Source organism: Tupaia chinensis, unplaced genomic scaffold (genome assembly GCF_000334495.1).
Source record: "Tupaia chinensis unplaced genomic scaffold, TupChi_1.0 Scaffold000140_1, whole genome shotgun sequence".
Lineage (NCBI taxonomy): Eukaryota > Metazoa > Chordata > Mammalia > Scandentia > Tupaiidae > Tupaia > Tupaia belangeri.
In genome coordinates, this window is record NW_006159610.1 from 3,027,069 (window position 1) to 3,040,701 (window position 13,633).

General features: G+C 54.1%; 4 protein-coding genes across 9 annotated transcripts in view; 1 reads left to right on the forward strand and 3 right to left on the reverse strand.

The window, feature by feature from the left end:
• TMEM140 (transmembrane protein 140) overlaps positions 1-13,633 on the forward strand; it is a 27,260-nt gene that overhangs the window by 12,344 nt on the left and 1,283 nt on the right. Inside the window, exon 2 of one of the 2 annotated variants that reach the window (XM_014586468.2) lies at positions 11,704-11,810. In XM_014586468.2, coding sequence (XP_014441954.1) covers positions 11,704-11,810 — 107 coding nt within the window. Of the gene's footprint in view, positions 1-975; positions 2,499-11,703; positions 11,811-13,633 lie in introns of those variants that run through there. The other variant, XM_006145006.3, reaches the window with a different exon arrangement.
• On the reverse strand, positions 2,655-6,607 carry CYREN (cell cycle regulator of NHEJ). 3 transcript variants are annotated; one of them, XM_006145004.3, is made up of 4 exons: positions 6,495-6,607; positions 5,489-5,741; positions 4,294-4,369; positions 2,655-3,498 (listed from the first exon to the last, which is right to left on the reverse strand). In XM_006145004.3, exons 2-4 carry the CDS (start codon positions 5,695-5,697, stop codon positions 3,250-3,252), a joined length of 534 nt encoding a protein of 177 aa, XP_006145066.1. In that variant the 5' UTR covers positions 5,698-5,741; positions 6,495-6,607; the 3' UTR covers positions 2,655-3,249. The 3 variants fall into 3 exon arrangements, with proteins under 3 accessions (XP_006145066.1, XP_027626289.1, XP_014441957.1); XM_027770488.1 differs by having other exon boundaries at positions 4,294-4,415; XM_014586471.2 differs by lacking the exon at positions 6,495-6,607 and having other exon boundaries at positions 5,489-6,307.
• Positions 6,490-7,924, reverse strand: LOC106734542 (translation initiation factor IF-2-like). 2 transcript variants are annotated; one of them, XM_027770486.1, is made up of 2 exons: positions 7,265-7,924; positions 6,490-7,064 (listed from the first exon to the last, which is right to left on the reverse strand). In XM_027770486.1, the coding sequence occupies exons 1-2, from the start codon at positions 7,518-7,520 to the stop codon at positions 6,781-6,783; spliced, it is 540 nt and encodes a 179-aa protein (XP_027626287.1). In that variant the 5' UTR covers positions 7,521-7,924; the 3' UTR covers positions 6,490-6,780. The 2 variants fall into 2 exon arrangements, with proteins under 2 accessions (XP_027626287.1, XP_014441956.1); XM_014586470.2 differs by having other exon boundaries at positions 6,490-7,049; positions 7,250-7,923.
• Positions 10,085-13,633, reverse strand: part of WDR91 (WD repeat domain 91) — a 29,378-nt gene continuing 25,829 nt past the window's right edge. For both annotated transcript variants that reach the window (XM_027770472.1, XM_014586466.2), the window contains exon 15: positions 10,085-10,583. In XM_027770472.1, coding sequence (XP_027626273.1) covers positions 10,419-10,583 — 165 coding nt within the window. In that variant the 3' untranslated portion in view covers positions 10,085-10,418. The remainder of the gene's footprint in view (positions 10,584-13,633) is intronic.

The following is a 13,633-nucleotide window of genomic DNA, read 5'->3' on the forward strand; positions in this document are numbered from 1 at the left end:
TGCTGTTCTGGCAGAACACACGTAGTGTATAGAATCAGACAGACCCCACTGCAGGGTCCTACTGTTAACAGGGGGGGAAATGTAGACATCTTAAAAGCACTGACTACTACGTGTCACCAGGTGCCATCTTGTCTTGACCTGATAATGAGTGACCCAAATGGGCAGGTAAAATCAGTGTGCCCAGTTGCAGTCCTCAGTCATCCTCACATTATATGTGTATATGTGTGTGTGTGTGTATTTTTTTTGGAGGGGAGAGGTTTTTGCTATAGGGCACTTGCACTCACAAGACAGAGACAGAAAAAGAGAAATCACCCCCCACCCCCCATGGGGAGATGGCCACACCACAGTCCCTTCTCCATTCTCCTCTCGGGATCTTGGGCACACATGCACACATGCCTGGCGTGAGTTTAAGCCACCGGGTCCAGGACTCAAACCGCGGTCAACTACGTGGGAGTCCAGCGACATAGCCACTATGCCAACTGCTGGTCCCCCTCACATTATATTGAGCTGCAGATCTTCAAACACACAGCAATGCCCAGTCTCAAGCATCACATTCTAGCTGATGTGTGGTCTTGCAATGGATAGTTTTTACAGCTCCCCAGAAACAGTGAGCCTTGTCCTTCACCCAGTCAAAACCTGCCCCCAGGAAAGATCTGGAAAACTCCTTCAGACACATTCCCAATATCATGTTTAGGGGCAGCAGAGCCTCTGACCATAGGTCTCAGAGATCAGTTAAGACATCTCAGGCTGCCAGAGACTCTCCCGCCCTGGATCCTGACCTCGAGCCAGTGTTAGCTGATGGCTTGTCAAGTGGGTCCTGGCTGTGGGTTCCTGAGAGTTGTCTTTGGTGGGGGCAGGGCAAGGGGAAGTTTCACACATGTTTTTATGGCATGCCAGAGGGGAGAGCAGGGGCTTATAGAGCTGCAGGAAGCAAGAGAGGGACAGCTGCAAACTGACGGTGCGTCCTTCCCTCAGGTGGCCCTGTGGAAGGCAGGAGAGATGGCCATCCCAAGGCCACGGCGAGGTAGCCATCTGCCTTTCCTGATCATCATGGGCCTCACAGTTGCAGTCATCTCCCTGCTGTTCTATGCCCTCCTCTGGGAAGCTGGCAACCTCACTGACCTGCCTGACCTGAGAATCGGCTTCTACAACTTCTGCCTGTGGAATGAGGAAATCGGCTTGCTCCAGTGTCACCAGTTCCCTGAGCTGGAGGCCCTAGGGGTGCCCCAGGTTGGGCTGGCCCTGGCCAGGCTTGCTGTGTATGGGGCCTTGGTCCTCACCCTCTTTGTCCCCCTGCCTCTCCTCCTGGCCCAGTGCAAGAGAGACAACGGAGAGTGGCAGCTGGCAGTGGGCTTCCTGATGGCATCCTCCACAATGCTGGCCACTGGCCTGGGCCTTTTCCTCTCCTGGGTGTGGAAGTGGGTGAGAATCTCCCTGCTGGGGCCTGGGTTTCTAGCTCTGGGCATCGCTCAGACGTTACTCATCCTTCTGCTTGTGGCCACAGTGCTGTTCCCTCAGAGGGCCGAGAAGGACTCCTGCAAGCCGGAACCTGCTAGTCCTGCCTAAAGGCTTGCATGAATGCATGACTCGTGCAACTGTGCTCAGAGAAGATGCCTGGGACTCCGTGGGCTGGCAGGTCTTCTCTGCCATCTTGTTTCTTAGCTACTGCTGGTCACCAGCTCAAGCAAATAAGGCCCGCTGTGGAGTGGGTGAGGCCCCCAGTGTCAAGGAGGGCAAGGGGCAGTAATGGCGGCTGGACACCTGTGCTCATTTCTGTAAGACTGTATTTTTCAGGACTCCCCAGGCTCCAAGGATACCCTAAAACTACACATCCCGGCACACAAATTCCTGCTTTACGTAACCAATCTAAGCAGTTATTACTTCAGCCTCAAGAGGGTGGGGAATTAAGGATCCTACCACTAGGCCAGATTTCCAGGATATTTCCCAAATGCCGAACTGGAACCCACTGAAGCTTTGTAGCAACATGTGGTCACATTACAAGAGAGGGGTTAGCCTCCTTCAAGCTCTGGTGAGCAAGCTTCTACTCCTCTGGCTGTGGTTAAGTGGACCACAATGGGCCCCTTGCTGGGACATTCCCAAAGACCCAGGACTGATCTCTGAGGGATTCCAAGGAACTCAAGTTCATGAGGCAGAAAGAGAAGCCAGGGTAGCTTTGAAGGTTCCCCTGGAAAGCCCCCTGGCCTGAAGCCAGGTGCAGCAGAGCAGTCAGCTGGTCATCATTAGTCCTACTGTGAGGCTCAGGGTACAGGAGCAGGAAGTGAGAACCCTCGAGTGGGAGAAGTAAAAGTTACTCACATACAAATGTTGCATCCCCACACTTCTCAACTGGAACTGGAAAAGATATGAGCAAGACACCCGATGATGCGTTGGGGAACCTTCTTTATTCCCCGCACCTGAATATTGGCAAGTCTCTATGGCAAGTGATTTGCTCATTCTATGCTTGTCAAAAGCCACACTGAATAGAGGTAAAAACATGGTCTCTGACTCGATCTGTCCTTGGCGCCTCCTTGGGGCCCCTGTCCCACTCAGTTTACAGCTGCCCGGGGCCCAGGCATGGCAGACTGGGGAAAGGACAGTCTGTGCACCGAGCCTCAGCATCCAGAGGGGGCCGGGACCTGTGGGTAGTTTGTCTGCCTCAAGGCCAGTGGGAAGGGTGAGAGCTCACCGAGAGACTGCCTTGTGGCAGAAATTAAGAGGCTTCCTCTTCAGGAGAGATGGTATGGACTAAGCTGTAGGACCTCCAGTGTACTTAGCAGCTGCTTTTCTTCAAAAATTACAACACTGTCTCCTCAGTTTCAGAAGATGGACACATGACCTCATTTCCCCTGCAACGTGGTAAAAGCAGAACAGACGGCTGGGACTGTGAACCCTCTGAGCCGGGAGCACAGGGCAGAGAGGAATTCTAACAGGATCACCTCGAGTCTTCATTCCACACACTCAAAATGGCAGCCCCATGCCTAGGGCGCCCTGGTTCTGGCCTAAGCTGAATCAGCCAGGCCTGGGAGGCACAGAGCAGGGGGCAGACACCACGTCCACATGCTGAGACAGCCCCAGGCGGCCGTCAAGTCTTGGCCCGATGGCCTAGGTCTGCTCAAGTTCCTTTGTGAGTTTCAAGGTGTGCCTCAGGAGCAGGCCCTTGTTGGGGAGTTGACAGGGGTGGGAGCCCCCACTGGGGCAGGTCCGGCACCCTCCAGCTTCTCTCAGTGAAGCCCAGTGAACAGTTTCCCCTTAGCTGAAAAATATCTCCCTGACATATTTTAACACATCCTCCTCCTCCTTGGGGCTTGTGTTATGGGCAGAGTCAGAACCACCAGGCCCCTGAGAAGGGCCAAGGCCTGGAGAGGGAGCGTCTTTCTCACTGTCCTCTTCTTCATCACCAGAGCTTGTGTGAGGTGACATGGAGCAGGGAGGGGAAAGCCTGGGCTTTTTGGTGCCTGCCAGAGACAGCTGCTTCCGTGACTCCTCCTGTTTCTGCACCTGTGGACAGGAAGGACAGACATTCCCTAACGCTGTGTTAGAAGCAACCATGCAGCCCGTGGGCCCCAGGCCAAGCACTGCTCCCATCCATGTCACCCCATTGCTCCCCACCCCTACCGCCTCCACACAGCTCTTGAAGAAATCAGAACCAACTGGGGCCAAGAACCTGCAGAGGCATGACCAATGGCTGGGTAGAAAGGAAAAAGAAACAGAAAAAACAAGTCTGGAAAAGCAGGGGGTGGAGGGTGGGTGTCAGAATGAAGGAGACCAAGATATAAAACCCAGAGTGGGCCAAGCTCAGCTACCTATTGGCTAGGTCACAAGGGAAAGGCCCCGAGGCTCAATTTCTTGGGGATAATGGTATCTGAAACAACCACACCACAGGTTTTGGGGGGTTCGATGAGATAATACACCGTCCCGAAGCCTCCGGTGCACTACTCAGCACTGCAGTCTCCACAGCAGTGCAGGAGCCAGGAAACCCAGGCAGCACTGGTGGGAAAGTCAGGTCATCTCACCCAGTGGGCACCCTTGACAGGAACACGGAAGGCACACTCGTACATGGAGCTGCCTCCAAAGAGAAGGCAGCAACCCCCCTCACAGCACACCCTCCACAGGCGTCTAGCCCTAAAGGCTTGCCCTACAGAGGGAGAGGTCGGGAGAGCATGGCGGAGGGAAGAGCGAGGCCACGGCAGGGATCTCCAAGGCCACCCCAGAACACGGCGTCTCTTACTGCCACTGACGAGGGCCTAGTCTAGTTTCTGCCCCGAGAGTGAGAAGGGACAAAGCGGACTTTACCTCAATCAGGACGCCCAGAGCCACGTCGACCATCTCAGCTTCGTTCATGCAGTACACAGTCTCCACTGTGGGGGGTCTGGAACAAACAGGCACAGCCACAGATGGGGACAGGGGTCCCAGCTCTCAAGGAGAAGACAAAAATAACAGCAAAAGGGTCTCGGTCCTTGCACTCCCACCAGGAACAAGAGCCACGGTGCCACCCAGCTGAGGCACTTCCTCAGGTGTGAACATGACAAGCTCATCCCTATGGCCCAGTAACTGACAGAGGTTCAGAGGGTGACAATGGGGGCTCCTACCTCTGCCAACTCCCCAACGAGGGCCTGCTCCTGAGGCACACCTTGAAACTCACAAATGAACTCGAGCAGACCCAGGCCATCGGGCCAAGGCTTGACGGAAAGGTGCCTGGTGAGGACCTCACTTAGAATGACCGACCATTACAATCACAGAGGGAGGCTGGCGAGGGGAAGCCTGAGAGCAGAGAGGGGAGCACTGGGACCCCACGTCCCATCTAGGAGTGGTAGGGATGTCTCCTCCCAGCTAGTGCTGGCAGCCCGAAGGCCCCCGCAGTTACCACCACCCAACTGACTCATCCCACCACAGTCTGGCTTCTTTTTAATTCATCATAGTAGGTGTGTGCATGATAGAGACAGACAGAGGACCGAAAAGCACTGTCTACAGGGCACCATCACACAATGCTCCCTTTCCCTGTCCCTCCTGCCGACAGGATCCTGGGCACCCACGTGCTGAATTGGGTCTGGGACTCAGCACGTTGGTCTCCTATGCCACCAACTGCACCAGAGGCTGGACCTCACGGACTCAGTGCTTGCTGGCCCAGAAGTGCCGCTCCTCTGTCCATCCCTTCCTGTTCACAGGTGGACCAGGCATTCAGGGGACCGGACTTCCAGGCCACTCACCTTGCCCACTTGCGGTTTCCAATTTTATTGCCAATGAAGAGCCTGACGTTTTGGACAACCGAGAGCATGGCTGATGCAGAGCGCACGATCTGTGCATTTAGTCGGGGAGGCACCCCGCCCTGGCTGAGGGGCGCCTGTCTGTCGGGGGACAGCTCACTGCCTCCCACATTTTCTTCACTTTCTAGAACTTAACAGGTTTCAAGTCTGAAACACCGGCCCACTCACACTCCTGCTCCTCTCCAGATGTCCCTGAGGCATCCCCTGACCAGACACTGTCTTACCTGGCTGCTGTTGCTGCCACCAGCCCTGTGGCCATTCTCCTCCTAGGGGTCTTCACTGGCACTGCTCTCTTCTCAGCCGCCTGGGTTGTCATCCAGGACGGAAGGATCCTCTTTTTATGCCCAGGTTTTAAGCCTTCCATGTCTAGTTTCTCACAGAGGAATCCAGACCCGAGCGGAATGACTTGATTTTCTAATTCAGGAAAGCACATCTGTCATGCCAGCAGTTACAGGTCTAGCAGTCCTGAATAATTTCCTACAAAGAACAAATCCCGTCAGTCCTAATAAGCTACAATGTTCTAGTCATTAGCCACAATTACTGGGCAGCTCAGGGCAGGCCAGAGGTGAGCCAGAGACTAAGCAGGTCCTCCAGCACTGGGTGGGATGGCGGGCCCCGGAGATAGGGCCCTCTGATCTGCCCCAGTGCCCACTGCCCTGCAGGGAGCCAGGCCCAGGCAGAAATGCCTCCCATGGCCTCTGCTTTAGTTCATAGAGGGATGAGCACCCTCCCAGGAGAAGGCACCTGTAACATCCCCACCCCACCCACCCCAATGCTATTGTCTGCAGCCTAGCCAACCCCCAAAATCTCTCCTGATCTCTGCCTCTGCCTCAGTCTCCCCTGTCCCAACTGGTGCCTGAGGTCATGTGATCCACAATAAGGCTTCTTTGCCAAGGCCCCTCCCTAAATGAAAGATACTCCTAAGTGGTCACAGGTTAACCAGCAGTGGGGGTAGGGAGCTAGGTGTGTCCTGACTTGCAGAATCCAGGAGACCCTGCACCCCCAGCCTCTGATCTAACTTGGGACTCTTTTTCCCAAACCCGGAGCAGGGCCTCGGTTTCCACCTTTCATCCAGGAATCAAGCCAGGAGCCCCAGCCTAAGATCCTCCTGAAACAGAAGTTTGCCTAGAAAAACAGAGTCCGCAAACAGTGCGACATTCCTGAGTCATAACTCATTTATTGCCCATCCAGAACGCCAGTTCACAGAAACATTAACTGCATCATCCTCACCTGTCTGGCCGGAGGACAGACCTTTGCCAGTGTTTCAGTGTGGCTCTTTGGCACTGTGTTAAGTCACCCGGGGATGCACAATTCCTGCCAGTGATGGACGGCACCGAGCATCGGTGCTGCGGTGAATGCAGACAAACCCCTTCAGGAGGTGGATATATTAAACCCACTTAAGTTGCACAAGGTCACAAAAAGTTTGAAATCAGCCACCCAGGATCAGACCCCGACTCCAACGTTGTGACTACCTTCCTGCTTCACAGCCACCCGAGGGTGGCCTGGCACTCAGGGTTCAGAGGACACTGGGCCAGGTGTCAGCGTAGAAAACCACCCAGCGCCCTGCACCACTTGGATAAAACGCAGGCCCCGGTGGGGCGTGGCGGGCCAGCCTTCCTGATTCACCGCCTGCGGGAGAAGGGGCGACGGGCTGAACAGCCACGTGGGCCTCGCGGGACGACCGGACACGGCTGCCCAGGCCCAGGAACCCGCCGCTGGGTTCTCTGGGTCTGAGCCGTGGACACCGCCGGCGACGCGCTCCTGCGGTCGGGAGCACTGGCTTGCCTGCGTTCCGCCCACCTCTCCGGTTTCCGGCCGCGGCCAAGGAGCGGATTCCAGGAGGCGGTGGGGACAGCCGAGTCTCGCGGGACCGACCCGATCCTGGCCGCGCGCACATCTCGGTCGGCCTCGCAGCGGGCCCTGCGCCGCCCGCCCCTTCCGGCCCCTGCGCGCTCCCGGGCTCGCGCTTCCCGCTCGAGCCTCGCCTGCGTTCCGCCCACCTCTCCGGTTTCCGGCCGCGGCCAAGGAGCGGATTCCAGGAGGCGGTGGGGACAGCCGAGTCTCGCGGGACCGACCCGATCCTGGCCGCGCGCACATCTCGGTCGGCCTCGCAGCGGGCCCTGCGCCGCCCGCCCCTTCCGGCCCCTGCGCGCTCCCGGGCTCGCGCTTCCCGCTCGAGCCTCGGAGGTCTGGGGCGCCCCCTGCAGGCCGCGCCCCGCCAGGGGAAAGGGAATGTCCGCTCCCCGGGCCTTGCATCAGCAGTCCGGGAAGGAGCCCAAATCTGCATTTCTGAAAGCGCAGCCGAGCCTCCCCTAAAAAGCAAAATCGCTACACTCAGTGCTGGGGGAGAAGCCGCCAGACGAGCAAAGAAATTAAATCCTGCTCCCAACCGAGGGCGGAAAACGGGGTGGTCAGTTCTTAACGTGCAGACTGTCCGGGCGGAGGGGGCGGTTCCACCAGGCTGCCAGGACCTCGGTCCTAGGCTGCGCCCCACCGTTCACACGGGGGTTAGCATGGAATTTTCATTAAAATCGCACTCAAGGCTGAAAGCAGCCTTAAAGAGACCGTGAATGGAACTCGAATCTGAAACAACCCCTGGCAAGCAGTCCCGGATGAAGCCTTCCTCTATGGTATTTGGAGGTGAAAAGGATGATCAGATCTGACTGCCCCACAAAGATCAGGACAGACCTTTCAAATGTGGCTAACAGCAAATGGCTAATCGTAATCACTTCCTTGTGTGGGAGGTGCACAGAGCTTGGTGATCCCTTGCTCGGGAGCCAGGTTTCAACGGTGGGCTTGAGGGTTACTCAATCCTCCGGGAGGTAGGCTAGACTGGCAAGGTTTAATAAACAGGGCTTAAGGAGATAAGTCAATGCTTTTGGGGGGGTGGAGGGGTGGGGGTGGGGTCACAAACCAGCCTGGCACGATTAGTCAGTGTAGCTGCAAATTGAACCAGGGCAGTTGGCTGCAGAGGACCTGCTTCTCCTGTGCCACGTGAAGGGATTGGAGTCACTGACCCCTAGGGTTCTCAGTCTCTTAGCAGTGAGGACAAACCTAACTGGGCTGGGATGGAGAAGGAGCATTTTTGCTTTGTGAAAAAAGGCAAAGAAAATAGTCACTGTTAGGAGACTCACCCCCTGGACTTTTCTCTCCCTAAAACATCTTCCCAGACTAAGCAGTGGTGCTACCTGTGCACCACTGTGGTTGGGCCTCAGGTGTTCTTTGTGTCTCTGTGCTCTTTAAAGCCATTTCAGCAAGCTGTGACTACTGAGAATGGATTGTAAGGCTGAAACTTTGAGATGAAGAGAAGAAAAGCTAGATAATGAATTCTCACTCACATGAAACTCATGGCCACTTTTGAAATGTCCTGCAGACAAAGTGAGATAGAGTTTCCATGCAGTAAATGGAAAAAATGATAAATGGAGAAGTCTCGGTTTTCTTCATTCAAGGGGAGGCTTGTCATGGTGGTAATCGATAAAAAGGGAGAACGTGAGTACTTACTACCAAGTCTCTGATGTTTTCTTTTTTTTTCCCTAGTTTGGCAGTAAGTCTACCCCACACACGCCCCCTGCAAAGAGACAGAACCCAAGGCCCAGGCTGGCAATCCTGCATCCCTCCCCAATCCCTAGTGGCTCCTCCCAGGAGCCCTGCCTCAATTCTGGAATGAAAGAGAGGCAGACATGGTTCTCTTGTTCCTCCTCACCCAGTGGGGGGATCTGCCTCTTCATGGCCCCACCCCAGGAGTACAGAGCAAGCTTTGCACAGGGGTGTGGACACAGCTGGTGGAAACAGCACAGCCAACAGCTGGAGTGGCCTGAACCCCCCTGCCAGCCCAGCAACCTGGCCGACTTGCTCCGGCCCTCTTGCCATCCACCAGCAGAGGGCACAGGTGGCTGGCACCAGTCAGTCTCAAGGATGATAAACTGAAAAGAATAGGAGGAGCCACCAAATGAAGGAGGTGACTGGAACCACGGCCTCCTGGATGGACAGAAGAGGGAAACTGCTGCCAGAAGAGAGGGCAGCTCAGCAATGGTCCATCTTAGGTGCTCTGTCTTGGGTGCTCCCATCCCAAGAACTTCTAACAAAAGTCACCAACTCTCAGGGAAGGGAAGAAACACTCTGACCTTAACTTGAGCCAGAGAAATAGGAACCGTGAAGCCTTAGCTGCACAGTGGAACAGGAGAGCTGTGGACCACATCCTACCAAGGCAGGAGAAAGCTGGCAGACGCTGGAGCATCTGCCCATGCGGCTAGGTAGAAAAACCCGATCAGGGCAGAACATTCCCCGCCCAGGGTAATGTAGGCAGGAGATTAGTGCGGGCTGTCTAGCCGATTAAGCCAGATTTGACACAGCCAATGAGAACTCCGTGGGCCCAGCCACATGTGACAGAGTCAGTGAGATGAGAACAATCGGGCCCAGCCAATGATCAGGGCCCCGACACGACCTAGATTAAAAAATTAGAAACCTCACAGAATGCAACTGCCAGGGCCTTTGAGCTACTCCCTGTCTGCTCTGGCCCGCTCCTACCTCTCAGGAGTGCACTTTCACTTTGACTTCATAAACTACCCTTTCCTTTCACTATTGGCATGTTTCATTCAGTTCTTTGTCTGGAACACCAAGAACCTGGATTTCACCACAGAAGCCATCCTGCAACTCTAACTCCATAGCCAGGCAACCGGCACCTAGCGCGGTCTGCCTCATGGCTGAGGGAGTAAGAGCTGGCGTGGCACTCCCAAGGGCAGCACACCCACCACCATCTCCAGGGCGCGCTCTCTCACCGACCTAGACAGAGGGGGACACCAGGTGACCACAGAGCATTCTTTTTCTTTTTTTCTTTTTTAAAAAAAGGAGGAAAACGGGCAAATATATAGAAAACACTGTCCATCTCTCCTGGTCAACACAGCAGCTGTCATGATGTTTCTCCTCCTTCCTGAGCTTTCCTCTCAGTCTGAGAGCATGCGTCTGGCACAGCCGGGCCTCCTGCTCCAGGTGGTTCCCGCTCCAGTTGCCGCGACTGGGCAGTGCCCTGGCCTCCTGGCTAGTCTTTCCCTGAAGAGCCACTGCACTGGCAGGGAGCTGGGAGCGGAGCGTCCTTTTTGTCTTGTGCCTCCCCCCAGGACAATACTGCTTTGGGGTGTCCCTTGGGCAGGCTCGTCAGACTTTATGGGCTAGGAGGGTGGTCAGCTTAATCTTGCCATCCATGGAGGCGGTGAGGCAGGTCCCGCAGTCCATGGCAGTGCTCCAGTCCACTGTGACCACAGGGGCCCGGTGGCCACCCAGACTCAAGCAGGTCTCCAGAACCTTCTCATCACCACCGAGCTGCAGGACGGGAAAGGGGAAGAGGCATCAGCAGACACCACTTACAAACACACCCACCTTACCCACTTTTGGCAGCAAAACTACCCCACGGGCCTGGGGGGCTGCCACCCCAATCTGAGTACATGGCAGGGCATATATACCCACCTTTCCAGAAAGTCTGTTTAACTTATTGGACCAGGAAATGCCTTCCCATTCTCAACTATGGTTAGTCCATCTTAAGTAGAAAATTAATCCCCAAGGTGCTCCTTAAAAGACAATTGAGCCAGCCTGTAGCCTGGTGTGTAAGGCAACTGGAACCCACACAGCTGACTGGTTCAAATCTCAGAGTCAGTGGTTTGAAAAACACAAAGGGTGGGGAACCAGCAGTTAGCGTAATGGCTATGTCGCTGGATTCCCACGTGGTCGACCGCGGTTCGCGTCCCGGACCCGGTGGCTTAAAACTCACGCCGGGCGCGTGTGCGTGCGTGCCCAAGATCCCGAGAGGAGAATGGAGGAGAAGGGACTGCGGCGTGACCATCCCCCCTGGGGGGTGATTTCTCGCTTTCTGTCTCTAATGTCTCTCTCTGTCTGTCTGGCGAGCGCACGCGCCCTATAGTGAAAATCTCTCCAAAAAAAAAAAAAAAAAAAACACACAAAGGGTGTGTCTGCATGTGTGCACAAAATTCCAAAAGGAGGGAGAGAATGAGGAAAAGGGACTGTGTTGTGACCACATCATATGGGAAGATGGGGTGCTTTCTTGCTTTCCTTTTCTCTCTCTCTGTCTCTCTCTGGCAATGTGTGTGCCCTCTGGCAAATCAAAGAAAAAAAAAAAAAAGACATCCTTGAACTTACTGTGGGCCAGTGCCTCCTGCACCCACCAGTAGTTCTTTTTTATTTTTTAAAGAAGTATGTATGTACATATTTAATTCCACTTGTTATTATTTTTTAATTTGACCAGAGAGAGAGAGAGAAAGGGAAAGCGAGAAGCATGCCACCAGGTCCAGGACTCGAACCACAGTTGGCCATGTGGGAATCCAGTGCCTTTAACCACCACACCATGTGCTGGCCCGACCACCAGTAGTTGTCTTACGGCCTCACTTACCACCACCTGATGCTTGCCTGCCCATCTTTTCTGTTTAAGGTTCACCTCTATGCTGGGGCACACGGACTGCAGGAGGGCAGGGCCTCGGTCAGCACTGCCCCGTGGTATGGCCAACCTGTGGAACCAGAACGCTACTTGGCCCTCAAGTAAGCTATACACTTAATAGTAAGCATGGTTTTCCTCTCTCCCTGGGCAGTACTGGCTGTGCGTCTGTGTGAAGCATCCGAGCCTAATCCGGGAGCAAACTGAATGGCTCTCGCTCTACATAACATCCAGGAGCAAAACACATACAGCATTCAGCCTTTGTGGAGTGAGGGTATTTGTAAGAATCATAAATTAATTTTTTTTTTTATGGGCCAACCTCAGAGCCTAGTGGTTAAGGGAGCCAGAGCCCATACGGCCAACTGTGGTTTGAATCCTAGCCTTGGTAGCTTGAACTAAAAACCACAATGGAGAGGCCAGCAGGTAGTATAACAGTTAAGGTTCTGGACTCCCACATGGTCCACCTAAGGCTTGAAACTCACACTGGGCGCATGTGCGTGTGTGCCCAAGATCCGGAGAGGAGAACATAGAAGGGATTGTGGTGTGGCCACCCCCCAGGGGGTGATTTCTTGCTTTCTGTCTCTCTGACAAGTGCACGCACCCTTATAGCAAAAATCTTTGCGGGGGTGGTGGGGGGTGGGACCAGCAGTTGGCATAATGGCTTTGTTGCTGAACTCCCACGCAGTTGACTGCGGTTCGAGTCCCAGACCAGGTGGCTTAAACTCACGCCGGGCGTGTGTGTATGCGTGCCCAAGATCCCTAGAGGTGAATGGAGGAGAAGGGATTGCGGCATGGCCATCCCCCCTGGGGGGTGATTTCTCACTTTCTGTCTCTCTATCTTTCTCTGTCTTTCTGGTGAGCGCACATGCCCTATAGCAAAAATCTCTCCAAAAAAAAAAAAAAAAATCTTTGGGGGGAAAAAATTCACACTGGGTGCATATGGATATGTGCCTAAAATCCCAACAGGATGGAGAATGGAAGAAAAGGGACTGCAGCATGATCACACCACATCAGGGGGTGCTTTCTTTCTCTCCCTCTCTTTTGTCTCCTGGCAAACACATACATCCTCTGGCAATTCAAACAAATTAAGTTATTTATAAATTATGAGAAAAGGACCTTACATTCAATACATTGCTTAAGTAGTCAGACCCTATTATGAACAGCTTAAAAATTATACAGAAGAGGAAATCAGCAGTTAGCATAATGGCTATGTCGCTGGACTCCCACGTAGTCGACTGTGGTTCGCGTCCCGGCCCCAGTGGCTTAAAACTCACGCCGAGCAGGTGTGCATGCATGCCCAAGATCCCGAGAGGAGAATGGAGGAGAAGGGATTGCGGCGTGACCATCCCCCCTGGGGGGTGATTTCTCGCTTTCTGTCTCTCTGTCTCTCTCTGTCTGGCTGGCAAGCACACGTGCCCTATAGCGAAAATCTCTTAAAAAAAAAAAATTATACAGAAGAAACACTTCTTTTCTTTTTTTAAGAGATTTTTGCCTTAGGGCATGGCTCGGGGTCTTGGGGGGCGGGGCAAAGACACAGTGAGAGGGAAAGTGAGAAATCACCCTCCAGGGAGGATGGTCACACCCCAATCCCTCCTCCTCCATTCTCCTCCCAGGAGTTTGGACACACATGCACAGGTGCCCAACATGTTTCAAGCCACTCGTCCGGGACTCATACCACAGTTGGCCATGTGGGAGTCCAGTGACATAACCACTACACCATCTGCTGGTTCTGAGGAAATTCTTTCAAACTATTAATTGACTATAGGGCAGGTCAAAACTAAATATAAATCATATAAACTGATCATAGCAAATGACAAAAACTGCATGAGGTCGCTGGAGTTCTACATGGCCGACTGCAGTTTGAATCCCCGACCGGGCAACTTGCTTTTCTCACTTTTCTTCTCTCTCTCTTTGTCTCTTACTCTGT